Raw genomic sequence first — 23,511 nt, 5'->3', positions numbered from 1 at the left:
ACACGTGTATTAACAGTAGGGTAACGCCTGAGGGGGCTTATCTGCTGTTTGGACTAGGGACTTGGGCTTGTCAAAATCTTAGCTAACAACCCAGTATAGCCTACATTGGGTATCAAACCTGAAGCTAGATTTAATGATAGAAACTGATCTGCAGCTGTACCTCTCAGAATAGAAAACACCTGTTATTATAGCCTGAGGGGCTGTTTGAACTAGGGGCTTGGGCTTGTTAAAATCTTGTTAACAACCTTTTTGGATACAACAAAATGCTACATAAGGTATCAATCCTAAGAGAGGATTTACGAAAAAGCACAAAATCTGCCCCTTACAAATTTTCTTACCTGCTACAAATTTTCTTACCTGCCGGCTACACTAGCAACACATCCCATGGAGCCACCAATCATAATATGTATAATTACAGGGACTTGGGCATTAAATGGACATGGTGCACATGATCTTACCACTAATGGCATTATTCTAGTCCACTAGTCATCCAAGCATACCAGTAGTAGTGTAAGTGCTTTTCTAAGAATCCATTAATCACTGACAGCTGGTTCTCTTCATATGCTTTCCCCTCAAGCAAATAGTTTCCCATACAAATATTATGTTGGTAGTTGTTTACTTAGTCAATCTTCCTCGTAATAATAATATTTTAAGCCTATCAAGTTATCCAATCAAGTAGTAATAAAGTGTACGCTTGTGATTAAACTGCTCAGTAGCTACAATGACTGCATATCAATAGTAATCTGATTACCTTGTAATGTTTTACTTGTGGAGTTCTTGTCTAATAAATTTGACAGGTCTCTTTTGATCATGTGAATTCTAACCATAGAAGTTAGTTGGAATCCAATGTAGTCATGTTGTCTGTATTTTTTTTACTCTCAACCATTATGTAGATGTCTCAGTACATGGTCACCATGTAACCTCAGGCTAGTATGCTTTCAATAATAGTTCATAAATAAATTAACTAAAACAACTTAAACCTTGTATGTGCAAGACATGATCACAGTATGTAATGGAATGGCTGCACTTGTATTGGCTAATTGTTTTAGTCACAGTACTGTGTAGTGGTTACTGCATTTCGTATTCTATTTGTGTTCTTTATTGCTCATGTATGTAGCTAAGGGTCTGTACTAGAGTTAAGATGGCCGAAGAAGTAATCAAAGTTGCCACAATCACTAGCTATTAAGTCATTGCGAGTCAATGTCAATCCCAGATGTTGTGTTCTTTACATGTGGCAATTACAAATAGCTATCACAACTGTGTAAGATTAGCCATTCATCAATTACCCATAACAAGGTGACCTTGCTATTCAACAATCTCAATACTGGCTAAGTCTCAGCCCTAACCAGTTCACCCAGTTACCCAACACAATGTCCGTGATGGAAACACACAACCTTTTAACCAACAAAACTACTATACTCACTGCCAACCTACTTGACGACAATTGAAAATCAGTACTTATCAGAATATAGTGTTATAACTTCAAGAGTATGTTGTTCAATTACAAATTAAATTAAACTGTGTGATTAAAATTTTTAGCATGACGAAAAATTTATTAGGCACTGAACTGCAATACAATACAACACAATGTGTGTATGTGTACACTGGTGTGTGTGATGGTACATTCACTCCTAGCAGTTTATCAATGTGTACTTCAAATAATTACAATTTTAAGGAAAGTTTTCCTTTAATTTCAACTAGCGTTTGGAATTCTTTGGGGCCGAACGTGATCCTCCACCTCTTTGGCCGGAACCTGGAGGCCCATCTCGGCGAAATCCAGGACGCACACGCACAGCTTCGCTTGGTTTCTTCTTTTCAATGTTCAGTTGTTTGCCTCGAATTTTAGGTGGCTCCTTGTCCTTCTTAGCTAATATTGTCTTAACAGGTTTCTCGCTGTCAAACACAAGGAATGCAAAATTGTTGGGGTTATTTCTGATCTCCAAAATACGGCCATATTGCTCGAAAACATTTCTCAATTCTTGTTCAGTTGTGCTGGAAGGCAGACCACCCACAAATAGTTGGTAAGTATCTGGCACGGAACGACTGCTGTATCTCTTTGAGGATTCCTGGTTTCCAAAACCACCACCACGACTGCCACTGGACACATTCTCTGACAATGGCTTCTTGCGAGTCTCTTGAGGCAGTGGCTGACTGGTAACCTAGACAACAAAAATTTAAAAATAAAATAACCACATCTCACAAACTTGTTACATTTGCAAAACTATCTGGTGTGAAGACAATATGGATATAAATTTTTTTACATGTCACCCTGTTAGTTTGTACATTTTTTATCATGAAATATTTCACTAATCTGATAAATACAATACTCCATTAATAGTAAGAAGATACACAAAAGACTTGGAAAAACATCAAATTAACTCCAGATGTTTGTTTATATGCTACTTTCGTTGTTGCTACAGGCAAAATGCCATTCAATCGATTTGTGACATTTTAAGACGATGAATTAGTACACTAGTTAACTGTCACCGTCTAGTATTACATGCTAATCTCATTGAGCGAAGGGATGCCATGAAACCTGTATAATGTGATCACCTCAGAACCAACTAATAGCGTCTGGATTTTCCAAGTTAGTTGTACGTGTTCACATTCTCCAAGAGCAGGTATTACAATATACAAAGAGGCAGCTTGCTTTATATGCTCTGCTACCTTTGACTATCTACGATCGTGTCAACCAAATACGACAGAAATTATGTCAAATACATCAGTAACATCAAGCCCCAAAACAATGCCATTTTATTCCTATACACTTACAGATGCCAACAGCATCATGGTGCTGGCCTGGGATACTTTAGGAAATCCTTGCTACAGTCTACAACTGTACGGCTATATATGGTAACACAAATAACTTTTGAGCAAGAGGCTAGCCAAGACTTTATCAACACAAGCAAAAATGGCTAGGAGTAGTTTTAATATGAAAAGTAGAAACGTTACGCAGAGCAAACATTACAAATCCAGGAGGAATGAAAACACAGCTTTACTGGTTTTGGCAATTGAAATTCTACCAAGTTAAATTTCATCACTATGATAATTGAATTATTCCTTAACAACAGTACCAGCTGGAGAAAAGCAAAATGTGTAGCAACCACTACAAGCATTTGTTAAAGTACAGCTGTAATTCTCTCCCTAAAGCAAAACCCGTTTTACTACACTTGCTTTGGTACTTACTAGACCAACGAGAGGCATTAGTTATGAATTAAAACATACATAAGCCATGTAGCAGCATTCATCCACAGCTGTAAACAAAGTACTGTGACTTGCAAATTATTGTCCACACAGTTTAGCAATCAATGCTAATTCAATCGTGATGTAACCACCAAGACTGAAACCAAATTTTCTACATGAAAATCTTTTTTTTAACCCTTCAGATCTGGAATTCATTTTGAACATAAAATAATGTGTAAGTGTGTATTTTAGGCAGAACATCAGGTTTCTGTTACTGTACAACAGGATATTCTTAGACATGAAATGAAACTTACTTTCGTACACTATAATAACAGGTAAACAACAATAAAGAGTACTTTTGATGCAAAGCAATCAACGGCGTCTTTGCCAGAACTTGGTGACGCTTTCTCTGATACAAGCGTCCATTACAAGATCACGTGATCTATTGTATACCACTGGATTCTGTAGCACACGAAGATTCTAATGGCACTTAGTTTAAAGCCATAGCACAAAGTACGGCGAAGATATTCCTTGTTTACTGAAGCAGTACACAGCCATGACAGACATTTGATGAAGAAGGCTGTTTTATAAGTGGTATGATGAAAGGCGTTTTACCCAATTTCATCGATGCTTGGTGCCATTTTATTGTGGAGTTCATGGTGGGTAATGTAGTGGCTGTGGGATCTTTCTATCATCAATGCTTGCAAAGTTTTTTAGTTTGTATAGAGGCATGCGTCAAAGCCTAAATGTATGCTTACCGGATTCGAAGGGTTAAGTATGTCCACAAAATTGTTTAGTTCTTTCTGCTTGAAATAAAGGCAGGCAAATCATGTTGCACAAACCTCATGCCAAGAATAAAATTGGTCGCCATTTAATAGTTAAAAATTTATGAGTAAACAGCTGTCTTGTTGCACAGATCATTCAACCCTGGTCAGGTAGCCCATTATATAAACAATTTGTTGACAAATGGTTTTAGGATTAGACAAGCCTGTTTAACTAGTTAAATTAAAACAATTTCAGTAATCAAAGCATTCCATAGGTTAGCTTTGTCAGGTGTCAACAGTTTTGTGTACATTAACCAATATTCAATTATCAACCACTAAATTCGTCTAGCTGAATTTACAATGGTGAAAAAAACCCATTCATTTCGGTCGCTACTCTTTGCAGGTGGTTGGAATTGCTATGTTAAATTTAATTGCCAAAACCTCATAGACTTTACTGCACTTGAATGAAGAATAGTAAGTTTCACAATCTGTAGCTTCTCTTGCAGGTACTTTGTGGGATGGTGAATGATAAAGTGGAGGAGATTAAAATCTATGAAATGCTTTGGTTATATTTTGACCTCTGGTTTCCCCCACAAATGAAACATGATATTTAATGACAACAGTTATTCTATGGATACACTTGTGGGCAGTACTTCTACCTCAATGGATAACATAAGTTCTTTCAAATACCTAATGGATTACTGTTGGTGACCTCAACATGGGTACCATTGTAAAAGCACAATTTAAAGTGTACATATTCTGAGATAATCAATTACTATTGGTTATTTTCCACTCATAAAATTTATAATCTATGAAAAAAGTGTGTCGGTCAGGCCCGTGACACAACTAGTTAAGTTGACACATGAGGGTTCATTTTAATGTCACAACAACCACTAACCACTAGTATAATATATTTGTAATGATACATATCATGGATAAGAGTTCAGATCCCAGTATTGTGACTTTGTTAATATGGTCCCATTTGTACTAGTATACACAAGTTAAGATTCAAGTACTTTGATGGGTACTAGCAAGGATGTAAATCCTACAGATCTTTTATTAATTTAATAGATCACTGTCTCTGAGGCAACACAAAACATGATAATCACATGCCTGCCTCGCAATGTGTGGGCACTAAAGGAGCCATTGTCACTGTAGGATGGTTTAGTAGTGTTCTCTACTACATTATTGCTATGAGCAGCTGTACAGCTAAACTGATAGACCACCAACGCACAAGACTAAAACAATGTGCTTTATTTAGAACATAAATGAAAACTGAACTCAGGACACTTCAACAATAAGGACACCTTGATAATCGGTACACTTTCTTTCCATGGTAACATTTGTATAAGTTTACATTTAGACCTCTGAAATCAGGACACTGATAATCAATATACTTGACCATGGTTCCAATCACAAAGCCTTCTTTTTCATCAAATGATATATTACATGACTATTACTTAATTTGTGTGACATCATAGTCATGTGATACAAGAGATCATGTGATGCACTTTACCGGTTGAGGTTGCACAGAGGCGGCCAGCGGCTGCTGGATCACCTGACTGGTGGCGGGTGGCTGCTGTGACTTGGTGATGGTTGCTGTGGTAGCCTGACTAATACGACTGGCCCAGGACAGCTGTGCCTTTTCTTCCTCACTAGTAGGATAATCCTGATTAGTGCTCCCCACTGGAGTGCTTAATCTACCCTCCTCCGACTGTAATCCTGTGTCTGAATATAAGCACATCCCAGTATATAAGCATGTATATATCAGCATACACATGTGCATTTTGAGTGTACTTTAATTAGAATGAGTAACTAGATTATAAGGTCACTTGTATTGTAAAAATCTCCAAATGTGTCATTAATGTACAAAGTGACCAGCCTAATAAGGTGAGGAACATTTGCACACAAATGACTAGGATTTCATCAAGAGAAAAACATATCTGTTAATCACTAGAGCTGATCTCCTCGAGTCAAGGGTAACGGTAACACACTTGAACACTGATGGAAAAGAATTTTATGATTGGACCACTAAATCACATTTGTTCTCCTTGACACCAACCTGTTAAACACCCTACACAGCAATTTCACGGACCATGGATATGCTTACAACGGAAGCTGGCTCTGGTACACTGAAATCTGTTTTATTCTGGTGGCTACCTTTGCATTAAAATTTTCCCGACCTTTCTGCATTAGGCAAGTCACATAGCACATAAAGGATCCTTTGTTGATTGGTGACCTTATAGACCGTATTCTAAATGACGTCACGAAATAAAATGGCCACAGCTATTTGGGATATTCTAACAATTTCAAGTGAGAGTTCCAATGGGGCTTAAAGATTAAAATCACTATTGAGCTAGGTACAGTTATAAGGGTATAAAATCTATCCTCTAACACCATGTTAGAATTTTTCAGCTGGTTTTCAAGTTTAGAAGAAATACTATTGTTTCTTTGCTGCAATAACCAAACCTGGTAGTTTTGCCTCGATATCTTGTTTGTTAGCCTCTATATCAATCTTCAAAATCTCGATCGCCATTGGTGATAACACTCGAAAATATAAGAGTCCTCCAAATAGAAAATTCGTATGACATCATTTGGAATACGGTCTATTAAGCAGGTGGTCATATTAGGCAACATACAAACGACTCAATTGGGGATTTTTATAATGGCCAGTTCAGACAGATGACTATTACACAAGTTGCTAAGACATCTTTGATCACTGGAAAAAAAAAAAAGGTATGTATAGTGCCATGTAATGAAAATTCCTTACTTTTTACTTATGACAAGTGAAACACTTACAGCTTTCCTAACTTTTGAAAAAGCATGCAAACATATTGTCCTTATTACTATTCATTAGGAAAAAAACACCAAATGATTCATCATTCGATCACATCATACAAACCTCACGTGAGCAACATAAATGGCTGTCTCACAATGTGATTAAAAATTGGAAAACCAACTACCATTCTTTCGTGGGTTGAAAACAAGTGAGCAGCTGTTACGGTGATTGTTTAGACTCTCCCAGGTAGCCCATTAAGTAAGCTTTCTGTTAAAGTATGGTTTTGGGATAGGAAAGGCTGTTCAACCAGCTAATTTAGAAGCAATTAAGGTCAACACACATTTCATAAAACAAGATGTGCAAAAGAAAATACAGTGAAACCATGTTTTAATAGAGCCACCTTTGGGACCCACAATATGTGGCCCTATTAGTGAGGTGGCCACTAAGTGAGGTTTCACTGTAATAAAGAATTCTTCAAGTATACAGTCCTATAGAAAGAAATAATAATAAACTCTAAAACAACACATCATCCAATAAAACTATCCCATTGAAAAATATATTTACGTGCATCAAAGTAACCAGTAACCATGGGAACGACTACTAAAACTTATCCTTACTAATTACCACTGAGGCAGTTTATTACCATACAAGGAATACACCAACATTGTGTTAGCTGATTCCAGCCATGTCATAACCTTTACAAGTTGTTCTACCTACAGTTGACAAGGGTTGAAACCGCTAATACCATCCATAGGATGTTCATTACAAATGTATTATCCACATAGTGAAGTAGAAATGGAAATCTACTGGGGGATATTTGATGCAGGAAATCTTAGACTTTCAACTCTTTTATCTGTTGTTATTTGTTCCACATGACTGTAAACAAAAGCATATACCACAATTCATCATTTGTTTGCAGTACACCATTATTCCTGCTTCATAGCAAGCTCCAGTTGTTTACAGATTCAACCACATACTAGCCCATTAAATATACCATTGTAGTGGACCATTGAATCAAGCTTTGTGGGTAAACCATTGTAACATTAGGGAGAGTTTTTTGAGGTGGAAATAGTTTGTGGATCGCCACCACATCCAAACTTGAATTTTACTTATGTAGAATGATGCATTTATGATCTGAAAATGATGCTATTTTGATTGAAGCACAAAATTTGTGGGGGAACATTTTCACGGATAAAAGCCAATCTGCAAAATTTTACCCACTCGAAAAAAAGCCTCATTATATGGTAATAGAGTTACCAGCTACATTACCAAACACAAATTACGTAACATTACTAAGGGTTGAGAGGTTTGTCTGACGGAGTTTTGATAGGTAATCATGAAAGACACAAGTAACTGTATATATACCTAAGTGACATGTTTTATGCTGCTCCATATTCACAACTCCACTACACAGTGGAGAAGATTCAGGAGAATGTGCTTGTATAACTGATACACACCTACATGGTGCATACATGTTGAGCTGGGGTGACTGTATATACAGCAGGTGTATGTGTCCATGTGAGAAAAAAGTTTTATGATTAAACAAGTCAGTGTGTGAGATACGAGTGCTCTCCCAAACAGGTAATGGCGTTAAACGAAACAACACATAGCAAACACCTAACGGGCTCTAAAGGCATTTTTATGACTGAAACTACACTGCTGACTTCTAAAGGTACCAGGAATAGGCAACAGTTGAAGTTGAGAGATGTCTCTCTTATTTATGTATAAAAGAGCCCCTGGAGAGAAAATTTGCATAATACACGACATGCAAACTATTATAGAGCTTCCTATACTTAACCAAGTGGTAAGTAGGCTATAATGATTTTAAAGGTATATCTTATTCAGAGAGGTCAAGCATATGAACAAACGCTAGGTGATAAATCATCCCCCTTTTAGTCAGCAGTTTTCTAACAGTTCTTGTGTTCCAGTGCTCACACTAAGCTATAGGTATATATGGCTACCAGCAGCATGTTGATTGTTAAGGACAACAATTGTCAATCTATCCAAAACTGGCATTCAAATTTTTGGCTAATTAATACAGACTTAACAATGGCACATTCAACACAGGACTCTGAGGACTTTCTATCTACAAGAGCTTATATTGAAGGGTCGTTATAACGTATCCTCTACATGTAGATCACGCAAACAAGGATTAACAGCACCATCAACACTACCCCACATAGCTAATCTAACCAATACATATTTGCGGGTTATTACTACACAACAGTTGGGTTGTAAGGTTTCTAACAGTGAAGGCACCCGTTATCCACTTTACTACCACCTGCTAATAGCAACTATACCAAAAAGTCATTTCAGTAAGAAAGGAAACTTGGCAAATACATACTTCGTCAGCTTTTAACACAAGAAAAATCACAAAATTGTAAATCCAAACACGTACTCAAGAAATTCTAAAAGTTGCAATGGTTCGTCAACATTTTCTTCTGTCAAAATTTCCATTTTAAACATTCATTTAACAGTCACAAGACTTTCAAGGAGAGTAGTACAAGAACAATATTGCCACAAGCCATCAAATACAACAATTTAGTCATCATATAAGCATATACTAATAAATATGCACAAGTAGTTTGGTTCAAATTATTAATTTTAAAAAAAGTAGTCCAGTGATAAAATGTAGTGACAGAAGAGATATGAATGATGGTAGCAATGGGAAAAATCCCTACTTTCACATTGAACAAGTGGTGGAAACATGGGATTTTTCTACTACCATACAACAGAAAATCTTGATGAAAGAAATAGATCTGATTTATTGCTTTTCATCAAATTTAAATTCGTCAATATTTCCTGTTGTACAACAACAGTACCATCATTCATACACCTTGTTTCACTCCCTTTTTTACCACACTTCAAATTAATAACTTTTTAATTGTTAATTGTAACTTATTTTGTTATAGTATATCTATGATATACATGTGTGGCTGTGACTGCTTTATTAGAGTATTCTGATCTTGCTGCTGAGCTAGCCTTATGAATAGAATGACGTACAAAGTCGAAATTGGTACCAATGTGTTTGCCATGAATAGGGGAATTGATTACTGGGTAAGTTTGTCCTTCAATCACCTTTCTTCATTGCATAAAAAGGCAAAACATTTGAAGAAAGATTGATCGCTTCGACATGACGTAAACAAATGCCCATAACTGGCATGTGCTTGGATCTACTGTAACGAAACAAAGATTTTCGAACTCCTCTTGAGTAGGCAAATAAGATGATGCTCAGTTTTTTTATTATTGTTACTTCACTTAGAAATAGACATTCAAAAATTTACAGAATTTTATAATATTGTGCAAATATTTCACCCATTGTATTTGCTTTATACTGGAAATTTAGGCTTGCATAATTGTGTCGGGTTTTCACAAATCCGGTCACAAATGCTTTGAATAGTTTAGTGGCATCTAACTATGCTACCGTGTAACTAAACTATTTGAGGGGTAATAATTTTGAGGTTGACGCATATTATCAATGGTGGTGATAAAATTTTCGTGGATTTCATTTCAAGCAAACCCATATATTCCACGGATAATTTTTGCTGCTTTGTTCAAAACCTCAAAATCAAAAAGTATAAATATTTAGGCAATAGGAAAGTGTCAATATGAAAAATTAATGCTTTCATATGCTTTCCTTGCAAAAGATGACGATCATGTAATTGAGGATAAAAGGAAAGACAAAGTACAGAAGGCAGACACACCTGAGAACCAGAAAGGGTATGTCGCCACCCATAATTTGTTATTGTGGCATGAAACAATGGCTGTGCATTGCTACTTTATTATTTGGCCTCTAGCCTTACGACTATGGTCAGGCAGGTAGGCAGACCAAAAATTAGGTTTTGACAACTGTTAAAAACTCACTATCTGACCATCTGTTATTGATTTCTTGTTTTTAATGCTGGATTTGATGTTAAAACTATTCTGTGATTTTCATCATGTATGATAGTTCTATGATGGTTTTTAGAGAGAGCATTTTGCATGGCACCCATCTTGTAGGGGAAAGCCCTGAAGTCTAAATAGTACTACTGTACAACTTGATAACTAAATATGCCAAACAAAAGCCCATAAGCATCACCTTGCAGCACATATGGGCTCCTGGTGCCAATAAGCACCTCTTAGAATAAGTCAGTAAGCAGTTGAATCTATGCCAACAGGAGCCCATAAGTGTCACCTTGTAACGCTTATGAGTACTTGGTATCAATATGCACCTCCTAAACAATAAGCATACACCATTAAGTAAGCACCTGGTTCACTTGTCTTGTACGTAGTATCCGGAGAATTACTGGATCGTGGAGGCAGTAACTCAAGTGGGGTACTAGTCTCTGAAGAAGCAGAGTCAACATGTCCAGTAACGTCATTGTACTGTGTCCATGGCTCCTTCCCTGTATGACATGACCATGTTAACCCCCAATGGCTTATACATAGACACACAATAGAATTTACAACCAAAGTAAGACAACTGCAACACATAACTCTTGACATCGCAAAAGTATTGTGTTATTTCTCCAAAAAATGATGATAAAGTTTGACAGGATACTTGAGTTCTACTGTATTCATACTTCATCATAATGGTGTACATTTGTCAAGAAAACCAAGCTGTTTTATTTTATTTTTTAAAGATGGCGGTCGCCAATTTGTTACCCAACAGTCTTCATGTTTATCAAACAACCACAAGCAAACACTTGTGGTGGATGTATCCCTGTACAGAGGTAATATAGACAAATCTATTTCTTTACAATCTGTTCTTAGTGCCAAGGATCTGGCATAAGTCCATTACCAGATTCCTTCCCCCTTCCAGTTCAATATATTTGACCAAAAACGGATTTTTTTTTGCCAGCATTATGCTGAAATTGGACTCAGCGATCAACTGCTACTTTTAGCACTGCCATAATCCAAATGAAATGATTGTATGATACTAAACTCCATATAAGGTTAAGGGAATTACCCACCTGAGGGGGACTGCTCCACTGAAGACTGGCGGTTACCATTCTGCAAGCTGACATCAACTTCGTTTATCTGCTGCTGTGGGGACTGACCAGACTGATAGAGATCACTTGGCTGTGGCTACACATGGAACACCAGTAATATGACACAGTGTACACTCCTTTATATAATGGATGGAAAATGATCACTTGTATAGAAATAAACTGGCCAACAAAGAAAGATTATTAAAAAAAAATATTAAGAATCGAAAATAACAGACTAGAGCTCACCCTGCATATTAGTGACTGCACTATTAGCTAATTACTATGGTTATCAAATATTGCATAACACAATCAGTAGGATAGAATAAAGGGACAGTCCTGTACAATGAGGAAACCCACCTATCGGACAATATAAATATGGCTTCAATACGAGGTGGTCTTATTAACGAGGTCATGTACACCTTAGCAATGTTTGGGACAGTCTTGAGATGGGTAATTACTAGACATCATTTTATATGCAAATAGCTAAAGGTGGTTGGTTACCTGGACAACATCTTGTTCCCTCTCAGTCAACCCCTCATTATTCTCACTCTCACTGGTGACATCATAAGCATCGTCTTGGTAACGGAATATGTCATTGTGCACATAATACTTCTTAGGCGACTCTGGAGCGAGCACAAACGTCTGAACGAATGCCCTCATTGGCTGGCCATTCACTGACAACTCTCCCGTAACTTGAATGACAATCCCCTCCCCAAGTGTGGCATGGCTGTCCACCTGCTTTATCTTAGCATGTACGCTCTTAAAATTGATAGACAATATCTTCTCATGAATAGCCTGCAACAAGAAAAATACATAATACATGAGAGTAGACACTGCCAAGTGAGACAAGGACAGTTGGGAGTTTACTCCCCCAGTTAACACCAGGTGTTAAAACTGGGTGGGCTGCTTCCCCAGCTAACACCAGTCACCAGGTCCCCATTATACAGTTGGGATAGACAGGAGCAATGTAGTCAAGTTTCTTGCTCAAGGAAACAACAAACCTGGAACATTTCCATTACCAGTGCTACTGCACATTACTATCAAGAAGTACTGATAATCTGACATTAAAGCTTTAATGATGTTAACAAGTATGTTAAGGCACTACACTAATGGAATTAAAAGATTTCAAAACAACACAGTTAAGTTTCCCTATGTAATGACATAGCACTAATCCAAGGGTATTCCCTGAATGCTTGGCTTAAAGTACACCTATCCTAGTTAGCCACAGAATTCATGGTATATAGCTGCCAGGAATTATGCTTATATTATAGTAGAGCCTCTCTATATACAGGACACTAACTTTTATTATCAAAGTTTTCTCTTTTCTCACTTCAGTGATAAAACTCAGACCTGTTGGGACCAAAAATATTTGTCTTCTACTTTATAGTGACCTTTTTGTTAACTCCTTAATTAAGACAATTAGTTGTTAAGAGAGGTTTCACTACACAGAAGCACAAATCAGTCAACTACCCATGTACCTACCAAAGAAATTTTACAATTCTAACATTTTCTAGCATGCTTGTGCAAAGTTTTCTAGCATCACCGCCAGTAAGGACAACTGTTATGAAGCAGTGAATATAGTACAATATTAATTCTGTAAGGTGTAGCTAAAATTTAAAAACTTACAACAGCATTCCCCAGTGATATAAATAAATAGTCCATATACTTACTAAACAACCATTGACATACGAGTAAGCATGCATGGTGAATCACATGTACACACACTCCATACAATATGCACACACACTACGTTGAGTATATAGTACATCCACAAATTTACCTTCTGGCCAACCACAGGCTCTTCAGATCCTATCTCAGAACTACCATGAACATAGGAAGACTGGTCTAGATAAAATCTGTGTAACTGGACTGGATCCTTGTGAAGCTGGGTGTAGTACTGCTTGACAAAATGTGACCCCACAATCTGGGGATCATAGCTTCCCGCCATTGCCTCTGGAGAGCGGGAAAAACAGAAACATCCATCACTGTATTCTAATACTTTCACGCGGACGAACAACACGTGCTTTCATGAAAACAGTTTTATCAATCTTTAAACCTTATGTTAACAAGATGAAATAGTATTGGTGGGTTAGCACGGGTAGCTTTCACTAACAACAACCCACTTAAGGCAATAACATGTGACACGCGATATTTAAATAACTTTTACAAATATATTCAACCATTGCTTACCTGTTATAACGTATATATTAACTTAATCCCGTCTCGCTACTTATTAACTGGTTCCCAGGAACATTGAGCAAACGAAGACACGGCAAAACAAATGATAGCGAATATAATAAGATTCTACCTACGGAACAAAATATACTAGAAAATAAGTTATCTAATTTGCCTAACTAAATTGATTTCATTCAACTTAAGACTATTTTCATCATAGAGACGCGACACCAGCTATACAGTGTCCGCCATTTGCACACATCACACGTGCCAGCCTACTACTAATTTGAGTTAGATATCCAGAGATATACGGAAGCGTGTATGTTGGCGGGCGCCGTAATATAATTAAACTACTTAGTAACAATACATCTGTGTACATGTACACTAAAAAAGGTAAAAGGTACAAAACTTGTTAATATAGATTACATTTATGTACAAAACAGAATGGAAAGTTAAAAAAAAAATCATATAATTTGAGCATTGATTTGAGGGTCTATTTTCAAGTCCTGGGCAAGCTTCCTTAGTCTTCTCTTAATTCTCGCAGCTGTGAGGCGTGCATTAGAGTCCTGATACCAACACTCTTTTATCAGTGACTCCATAGACTTCAACACCTATAGAACAGGAGTATGGGATACCACTGTTCTTTACAAATATCAGGATTCTTCAATACATTATGTTTACCATGTGACCACAAAACCTTTATAAATATGACCAAGAAGCTATCAATTTTAACACTTGACACTGCAAAAACGGAATTCCAATTCACCACTACTATATCTACCTAGCAGTATTCTTATTTGTGCCCCATTGTTTTACTTACGTCACAGTTTCCCCAACGTGACGGAATTGGTGGTCTTTGCCCATCTACACCAACAACCTTCTTCATTTCCTCAAAGCTTGGATCATGTGGGACCATGTTACAAAACGGTACTTGATACTCGTCCACTTGTCCTTCGCCTAAACCACAATACATATATATATTACAATATGGTCTCATCAATACACTACACTCACCAGTACGCAGGCATAATTCCCACAGCACTAAACCAAGACAATAGATGTCAACATTGATGAATGATTCAAACACAGTCAAGTCAATAGTACCATTTAATATTTCAGGTGCTAAATACCGCACTGTGCCGTGTCTGTAAGTTGGTGGCATATTAATTGCTCTTGTTTTCGAGTCCATCTGGGCAGCCAACCCAAAATCAGCTAAGCAGCAAGTATAGTGTGTTTTCACTAAGATGTTTTTACTCTTCAAGTCACGATGTGCAATTGCCGGTTTGCCCTGCACTCCAAGGAACTCAGTGTGTAAATGTTGTAACCCGTTGCATATTGATAACGCAAGGGAGATCATTCTAGCAGGTGACAAAATATTTGAAGGATCTTCAACACTCAGATAGTCATAAAGGGAACCAAGTGGGTGATATTGTGTGATTAACCAGAGCTCTGTGACTCCATTATTGGATATCATGTCAGAAGCAATATAACCCAATACATTATCATGACGGATTGACACAATATTATATATCTCTTTCTCGCGGTTAAACGACTCTTCATCAACAGTTGAAAATATCTTCACAGCAACCAAATCATCCCGATAGTCTCCAACATAAACCTGTCCGTATCTGCCAGTACCAATGAGCTCACCAAGAACAATCTGTCTTGCTATGGTAACTTGCACCATTCGTGGTACACCTGATCCACTACCGGACGTCATGGTGCCATCATCAAAATCAGGACTGACAGAGATTCTGTCATTGTGGTGACTAGGGCCTCCATTTTGTATTAGCTGTGTTGACCTACGATTCCTCCGCCCTATCCATTTTAAAATGATCAGTCCAACAACAACACCAGCAACTAGTATTACCACTACCACACACACTGCAATGATTATATGTTGACTGGAACTACTATCATCACTTGAGGTAGCACCTACAGCTGTAAAACAAATATTACCAGCACCATACTGCAGCTATCACTAACTTACTTGAAGTTGGGGTTGGGGCAGTAGTTGGGGTTGCGGTAGTAGTAGTTAAGATGATAGTTGGTACTGGAGGGTTGGTTATATTATTACAAAGTGATGTAGTGCAGCATAACTGATACTCATTTTGTGTTGAAAAGTTGAGACATGGAATCCCTGTTGTCGTATAACATTGTTGCTTACAAAAAGCTACATGTGTGGTACTATTGTATATATCAATATCACAATGTATACTACAATAATGGTGCTCTTGTGTTACATCAATTTCACATTTGGCAATATCATAACCATCTGTCCTTCCACAGGTGACACAATCTGTGTGAAGTAAAGAAGCAGTGTTGTCATTGTTATGTGTAATACTTGTTAATATAGTTATAAGTCAAGTCAATTACACAACAAAGATGTCCTAAAAGTATGGACATAAGGACTGTATATGCACAGAAATTCCTTTCATTAACAAACCATGCGTCCACATGCAAGCACACACACAGCATGCATACACCGTGCAAACAATTGAGAATTAATAATCATACAGTATGGTAGTACAGTAAATTAGGGTCATGGAGGTTTGTACTTCCTCACAAAAAATATTGACCAGAAACCAACCTCCCCACAATACCATCATGGCGCCTTGCCATACAACCAAGCCCAAAAGTGCCTTCAGTACGACCCAAAAAACTTGCTACTTGAAAATAAAGTTATTCAGTAGAATTTTCTGACTGACTGACTGACTGACTGACATGCCTTCAGACAAGCGTAACTCATTAACAGCTACAGCTGTGAACTAGATTTTTTCACTGTTCAGTGTTGCTTCAGCCCAACAGGTGTCTTTTGACATACCCCACATCCTTCCTGTGTCCCATTTATCTTTGCTGACAGTGCAAAGTATTGGTGATGGCTTTCCTATGAATTGCTTGAGTTTTCCATTGTGACTGGCAGAGGTCCTTCTCGTAGTGTTCTTTGTTTGTAATGCTGTGTAACAGGTTGAACATAGCTGAAAATGAAGTATACAGTATGGAGCATGTGTAAGACGAATACAATAAGTCAGGTACTATTCAAACTTCTAATGTGGTATGCATTGGTTAACCAGTCATAATATGTTACAAAAAAAAAAGTATATAGAAGGAAAATTTTTGCATCATTTGACCTCTAGAAGCTAAATGAGGCTAATAAAATGGAGGTGAGGCTGCTAACTGGAGAGTAACCTGTGGTCTGGAGGGATGTTGGCACTCCATTTGACACACAATCTCATCAACTAGCACTCTGGCCAGGGTCTCAGAATATGATGTGATCCCTATAGGTACCTTATGTGTGGATGAAGTAGTGCAGTGTCCACCATTGCTAGCAAAATTCAGTAACTGTAGCATGATGTGTGTGTGTGTAGTGTGTGTGTGTGTGTAGTGTGTGTGTGTGTGTGTAGTGTGTGTAGTGTGTGTGTGTGTGTGTGTGTGTGTGTGTGTGTGTGTGTGTGTGTGTGTGTGTGTGTGTGTGTGTGTGTGTGTGTGTGTGTGTGTGTGTGTGTGTGTGCTAGCAAAACTCAGTAACTGTAGCATGATGTGTGTGTGTAGTGTGTGTGTGTGTGTGTGTGTGTGTGTGTGTGTGTGTGTGTGTGTGTGTGTGTGTGTGTGTGTGTGTGTGTGTGTGTGTGTATGTGTGTCCACACTGCCAGCCTCCTCATAGTGGACATGGTAACACATCGCTTGTAGATGATGTGCAATGCCCCTGACTGTGACATGTGGTGGAAACCAAGAAACTCTCTTGCGTTGGCCTTGCAAGCCAACAAGAGGGCTTATCATTCATGCATACAGCATACTTTGCACAAGGCAGACCATGTCTCTGACTTAGGTCCCTGCAGTTGTCCTATAGCCTATCCACAAGAGAGATGATAGTGTCCAGACAAGCAGAAGAAGTGTGGTGTGCATGTGTGTGTACTAGTGTGCATGCGCGTGTGTGTATGTAGTGTTTGCGTTGTACACATGTGTTGTATGTGCAATGATTTCAGTTACTATCACATAACACCATTAAAACATTCTCATAAGCTGAAGAAATGCATATTTATTATCCCATGACAGATAAATTTCACAGATAGGCTATTTTGTCAAAGTAGGAAGAAAAGTAAAAGTCACATGATCTATTATTGTACTTGCAGCCATTGTACCATTAAAGAAATGGTACAATTTCATTTCAGAGGCCTCAGCCTCATCAAAAGGTTACAAATTGCCAGCTGGTGTGTACAAGTTTGTTAAACTTGTTAGCCTCAAATCTATTTCATCAACACTACATGCCTGCTAGGGAACCACTGGAAAGGTTTCTTCAGACATCACAAAATATTATACAAACCCAACTCTATCATCATTAGAAATGTGGATTAGATACAGTATGTTCTAAACTCAAGCTTCCATTCTTCCACTAAATTAGGCTGTGGCTCTAGTTCTACTTAGTATAGTATGTTCACGTTGAGCTGAATCCTCAAAAACATTTAATAACTCATGGATGATGCAATTACACACAATCTTGAAATTTGGCTGATTTGTAGTACTGTTTGACCCGCTAAAAATATTTCAAAATCTTTTTGTTCAAATGTTTGACATAATATTTACAGCCAATCAAAATTTTCACAATACATTTCCTGTGGGGAAGCCATATAAGTACAGTGTCTATTACAGCCCTTTCCCGAACTTGTATTGGAGCCAAACCGTACGTGTCTGTTGTTGACACCTTTGCTGTTACCAATAATCATCTGGTTGATTGAAATGTTAACTGTTGAGAAAAAATCCACTTTTGATTTTTAGCTGTTTTTCAGGATTCAGCTCAACGTGAACATACTATAGCAGATCACTATCTCACCTCCCTTTTAATTAGTGAGATCATTAGTTAATGAGACAAGATTGTGCAATTCAACTGAAATTTGGTGGATTTGATTTCATTGGCTTGCTATACGTTGATGTGGCAGAACTAAAAAACTTCGAACAAGAGTATTATGTGATGAAATGAATGGCAATTTTTACCAATTGAATACGTAATTGTGAACAAAACAACCAAATATTTTAAGCATTATTTCTGAACACTGAAGGGAGTAAGGTAAAGCCTAAAAGCAATTTCTATCTCTTCTAAAATTCGTTTTGCAACATTACAAAACAAAATAGCCGTGCCAGTGTGGGGAGTTCGTACAGGAAGGTATTGGGTGAAATGGTGATTCCCTATGACAGTGTTTATAAATTCGAAAAAGGATGAAGGTGAGGCATATAGTATACAAAGCAATACAAATAAGCCTATTTGTTAAAATTTTCTGTCTGCTTTCCTTGTTGAAGTGCGTTTTGCATTGTCACGACAATTATAGACACACACATCTATGATCTATGGTCACGGTACGTGTAGTACTTCTAAACTTTATTACCTCGTGGTTCCAAGTGTAGAAAACTAGACAAACATTCATTTTGAATACTGCGTGTTAAAGTCTCTGAAGCCCCCACATTAACAGGACTATTTTGTCAATTATGACATCAAATTTCGTCATTGTGGATATCAACCATTGTGTTAATGAATTGAATAAACCAATAGTTATATATCCCAAATTATTATTTCAACACTAATATATATGATACAGTTGCTATGTACCAGCAAAGAACGGTAAAGGCTGTGATAACTGTTCAACCGTAAATGCAATGCTTTCTACAGGGCCTATCTTGCCATCCAATGTTGTTACAGATAAAACAAGGAGATGGTGCTCTGGCCAAACAATATTATAAACTCAGCACTGCTCTAAGGCTTAAAAAACAATGTAAGACACATTCATGCATGCCAACATTATTTTCAGCATCAACCATGTCTATGACTGGTGATGATTGGTTGTTTCCAATTCATACTGAAACCACTAGTATGACCTCTCTACAATTCATGTTTGTGTTCATGAAATGTGTGTATCTGTGTCTTGTGTACTACATTACCTACCAAGAGAGAATCTTGTAAGTCTATATATAAAGTTGAAAAGCCATCTGTCTGTCTGTTTACATTCCTTTGACGTCAGGTATAACAAATGCATGTATCAAAGCAGTTGCTGTGTCAAACAAAGCACTCATCATCATCTAAGAATTACATTGCTTTAACAAATCTTCTAACTGGTACGTCCTCTAGAGAGCATTGAAGACAATGGTGTAGATGAGAACTTGACCTACATTACTGTCTAAACCAAACAGCCCTAGCACTGGCCCATAGAACTGATGGATAATATGGAATTTAAAATTGTTTTGCATGTGGGCAGTTTAATGGCCCTGCATGTATAGGGCAGGTACCAATGCTAGTGTGGTATACATGGAATGAAATAGATACTTCACCCACAAGAGGTGCCCAGACATAGCCACTTCACACCTTAAAATTACACCTCCATACGAATAATCTGTGATAACAATTAGATAAGACAGAGTCTTTTCATATAATACATTTGACTTTCTTTCTTTTTTTTTTTACAAAAAATGAAAGAACTAACAACATTGTTAATATCAAGTGATGTCATTTTCATATGCAAATTCTCTGCATTCTTGGAGGTCATGTAGAGCATTTCAGTATGAGTCCCAGTCCACGAAATAGAGGATATGCACGCTATATTATAAAGAAAAATGATCAATTAAAGTAGTGCGGTGGTGCTTTCCAAAAAAGTTGATGGTGAATGACTATCAAAAATTTGTGAAAATCCCATACAAAGTATGGGTAGCAAATACGGCTCAGACTATAACTCATCACTAATGCTACGGGCAGGCTTCTCTCACCAGTTATACTATCCCCTGGGTAGAAGAAATCACTGCTCTGTAAGAAGCGCTGATACTGCCACACTATGAATCAATTCGCACTTCATTCACCGTCAAAAGATCACATGCTTATTTATTAGAATGTTTTCAGTATGCATATCCTCTATACAATAGACTAAGTTAATTTTTTTCTGAAAAAACTCATTCGTATGGCTCCTCTTTTATCTGCACATATACAAGCAACAAAGGCTTGTTAAACATTATCTCCTCTTTTTCATGTGGCAGTATACTGCTAGTAGGTGGGCATTAAATGACACAGTCACATGGAATAACTGTACCATATTATCAGGAGTTCATGAACTCTTGATATTATACCTCTGATTAGATTTGTAAAGGATGGATAACTTTCAAATGGAGTAGTGTAACATTACCATATTAGTTGAAAAATTTAGCAACTTGTAGTCATGTTTGCTGGAATGTAACTTATGCTATATAAGAGTATTCACAACATTCTCACCAGTTATCCGCAAATTTCATTTCAAAGATAAATACAGATATACCACAGGAAGTGTGTCACAAGAAAAATATAGTATCTCAGGAAGTACATATGAAACCAAATACATACTTCCTCACTACTACACTGACTTTACAAATGGAATCATTGAAGCATTCTCTGATCTACTGTTGCAATCTTAATATATGGAGCTGTGGCTCTCTGCCTGAGAAAATTGATATTTGATCTAATTTCAACTTGTCATAATAGAAATTCCTCAATACCAAAATGGCAGGTTCTAAAGATGAACTTTTCAGGAATCACAAACTCGTTCATTCTCACATCAGTGCACACATTATTAAATTCAAATTTCCACATTACTGTTGAAGCCTGTTCTATGGTAACCATAGAGAGGAAACCTTTAGACACAGCTCATTTAAAACTGATTATCAAAATGACACTATTTTAACAAGTCACATGTGGCAATACCATTACTCCATACAACAGATACCCTCAAAGTTACATTAGTGAAACAATAGAGTAGCCAGCTCTTTGTGAATACCAGGGCATTTATTAGTCACTTACAGGGCTTCATGACCAGACCATACCTCCTATTAATAATTGTGAAGATATTAGTCAGCAAGATAGGGCTCAATGAAGTTCCATAGAAAAAGTTGTACATTTCCACTAAAATCCGATTCAACTGTTGGCATCAAACTTCAAACAGGAATTAAATATACTATTGCCAAGAGTAAATTTACTCTTGCTGTTGCTGTGTCCAGCAAATAACAGTAAGGACTATGATCACAACTTTGTCTCACCAGTCCATCACAAAAAAGGAGCAATGCAGTCGTCGATTAGCTGTGGTGGTAGATATAGTAAGATAATTAATTCATTCATACCAACATCACTTTCAGTACCAACCAAGCCTTTGCTGGTGATGATAGGTTGTTTCTTGTCCAAACCATACTAAAACCACTAATCTGGCTTCTCAAAAATTCATTTTCGTAGTCATGAAGTAGGTACCAACAGCATATGTGTTAATTATCTACAGTATCTTGACCAAGAGAATCATGTAATAGTCTAAATGTGGCTGGAGATTGTCTCAACAGTACATGGAGCGAAATAGATACTTCACCCACTACAAGTGCTCAGACATAACCACTTCACACCTTAACAAGACACCTCTAAAACAGAGTCAACGGGCACTCAATCACAACACTACTTTGTAGCAACAAAGCTTCTTAGAATACATTACCATGTACACCTCTGTAGTAAAGATCAGACAAGTTAAAGAATGTTTAATGTCCACCTATAGGTGGAGTCTCGCATATTTTTAGAATGCCAGTAGCAACACCCAGTAGCTCAAGATACCAAGATATTTGACAGAGTTCAGCACCATGAAATGAACGCATGCATAACAACAGAGCCATGTGCTAAATTTTCCTGGAAAAACTGAAATACAAATATAATATTTTTCTGAATTCAAGGAAAAAGTCAGATACTCAAAAGGAAGTACTCCATGATGTCAAAACGTTCACTAACTTGGTGACATAACTGATTTTTGTATACAATTTGTTAGACAGGACATGACCACATACAAATTTGTTATGATATTTTTCAAATTCTTACTAAGTTATGTTAATGACATTAAGAGATAATATTTTAACTGGTCACCACAATTGGTGCTGTTAATATAGAGTAAACAGAATCGTGGAGTAACTGGAGTTCATTTGAGACACCTATTTCTCAGATGGTTGGTGTGTGCTTGCACTTGTAAGAGCCTAGACACAGACATTCATCACTAACGAAAAGATGAAAGTATAATAAAAGTTGTAAAGTTGAACTATAAGGATGTCAGACAGAACTATGATCTAAGATTGTATAACAACTTCTTGTCAACATCTCTTCAAAAACAGTTTGGTAGCTATATGATCTTGTGTCAAGAATGTTGGGGAGGTATGACCAAACAGTATAATCAACCATGACAGTAATTGTATCTGGTTGTAATAAGCTAAACTAAATTAATCAATGTGGTTATAGGGCTTGGCAAGTAATCAACAATAATTAATTCTATTCATCATCTGAAGTTCTTAAACTACTGGGAAAGCCATCTTATCACGAAAATTATACTTTTAAGAAACTATAATTTTGTTAAGTTGCACTAACAAAAGGATGAATTACGTTTCCCGGGATCTACAACCTGTCAATTGGTCAATTTTTCCACGTGTTCACGAATAACCACACTACATCAATAATTAACACACACAATCTATAATAACTCACCCGATAACTTAACGAGAAGGGCACACATACACAAAAGCACTACACAGCTCGACTTCATGTTTTCTTTGGGTATCAAATTCAATCGGTAATCTTCGCCAAGATAAATTTTAAATTGTAGCGCGTATAAATATT

General features: G+C 37.1%; 2 protein-coding genes across 3 annotated transcripts; both read right to left on the bottom strand.

Annotated features, from left to right (window-relative positions):
• Positions 1-1,440: 1,440 nt before the first annotated feature.
• LOC136241506 (ras GTPase-activating protein-binding protein 2-like) lies at positions 1,441-14,159 on the bottom strand. Its single transcript, XM_066032728.1, has 7 exons — positions 13,887-14,159; positions 13,477-13,649; positions 12,198-12,491; positions 11,679-11,793; positions 10,974-11,111; positions 5,464-5,675; positions 1,441-2,159 (listed from the first exon to the last, which is right to left on the bottom strand). The coding sequence occupies exons 2-7, from the start codon at positions 13,642-13,644 to the stop codon at positions 1,698-1,700; spliced, it is 1,389 nt and encodes a 462-aa protein (XP_065888800.1). The 5' UTR covers positions 13,645-13,649; positions 13,887-14,159; the 3' UTR covers positions 1,441-1,697.
• Positions 14,160-14,191: 32 nt separating this feature from the next.
• Positions 14,192-23,506, bottom strand: LOC136241505 (activin receptor type-1-like). Of its 2 annotated transcripts, none has more exons than XM_066032725.1 (5): positions 23,380-23,506; positions 15,862-16,170; positions 14,886-15,812; positions 14,692-14,828; positions 14,192-14,482 (listed from the first exon to the last, which is right to left on the bottom strand). In XM_066032725.1, the coding sequence occupies exons 1-5, from the start codon at positions 23,435-23,437 to the stop codon at positions 14,336-14,338; spliced, it is 1,578 nt and encodes a 525-aa protein (XP_065888797.1). In that variant the 5' UTR covers positions 23,438-23,506; the 3' UTR covers positions 14,192-14,335. The 2 variants fall into 2 exon arrangements, with proteins under 2 accessions (XP_065888797.1, XP_065888798.1); XM_066032726.1 differs by lacking the exon at positions 23,380-23,506 and adding an exon at positions 16,696-16,987.
• Positions 23,507-23,511: the final 5 nt, after the last annotated feature.

The sequence above is a fragment of the Dysidea avara genome, chromosome 12 (assembly GCF_963678975.1).
Source record: "Dysidea avara chromosome 12, odDysAvar1.4, whole genome shotgun sequence".
Lineage (NCBI taxonomy): Eukaryota > Metazoa > Porifera > Demospongiae > Dictyoceratida > Dysideidae > Dysidea > Dysidea avara.
The sequence above is the reverse complement of the archived record's forward strand: the minus strand, read 5'-3'. Positions and strand labels throughout refer to the sequence as shown.

Coding starts and splice junctions, on each gene's coding strand:
- LOC136241506 (XM_066032728.1), bottom strand. CDS start 13,644: ATGGCGGGAAGCTATGATCCCCAGATTGTGGGGTCACATTTTGTCAAG. Junction 12,492..13,476: donor AGCCTGTGGTTGGCCAGAAG/GTAAATTTGTGG, acceptor TTCTTGTTGCAG/GCTATTCATGAGAAGATATT. Junction 11,794..12,197: donor GGGAACAAGATGTTGTCCAG/GTAACCAACCAC, acceptor TTCCATGTGTAG/CCACAGCCAAGTGATCTCTA.
- LOC136241505 (XM_066032725.1), bottom strand. CDS start 23,437: ATGAAGTCGAGCTGTGTAGTGCTTTTGTGTATGTGTGCCCTTCTCGTT. Junction 16,171..23,379: donor CCTTCTCGTTAAGTTATCGG/GTGAGTTATTAT, acceptor TACTTCACACAG/ATTGTGTCACCTGTGGAAGG. Junction 15,813..15,861: donor TGCCCCAACCCCAACTTCAA/GTAAGTTAGTGA, acceptor TTTGTTTTACAG/CTGTAGGTGCTACCTCAAGT.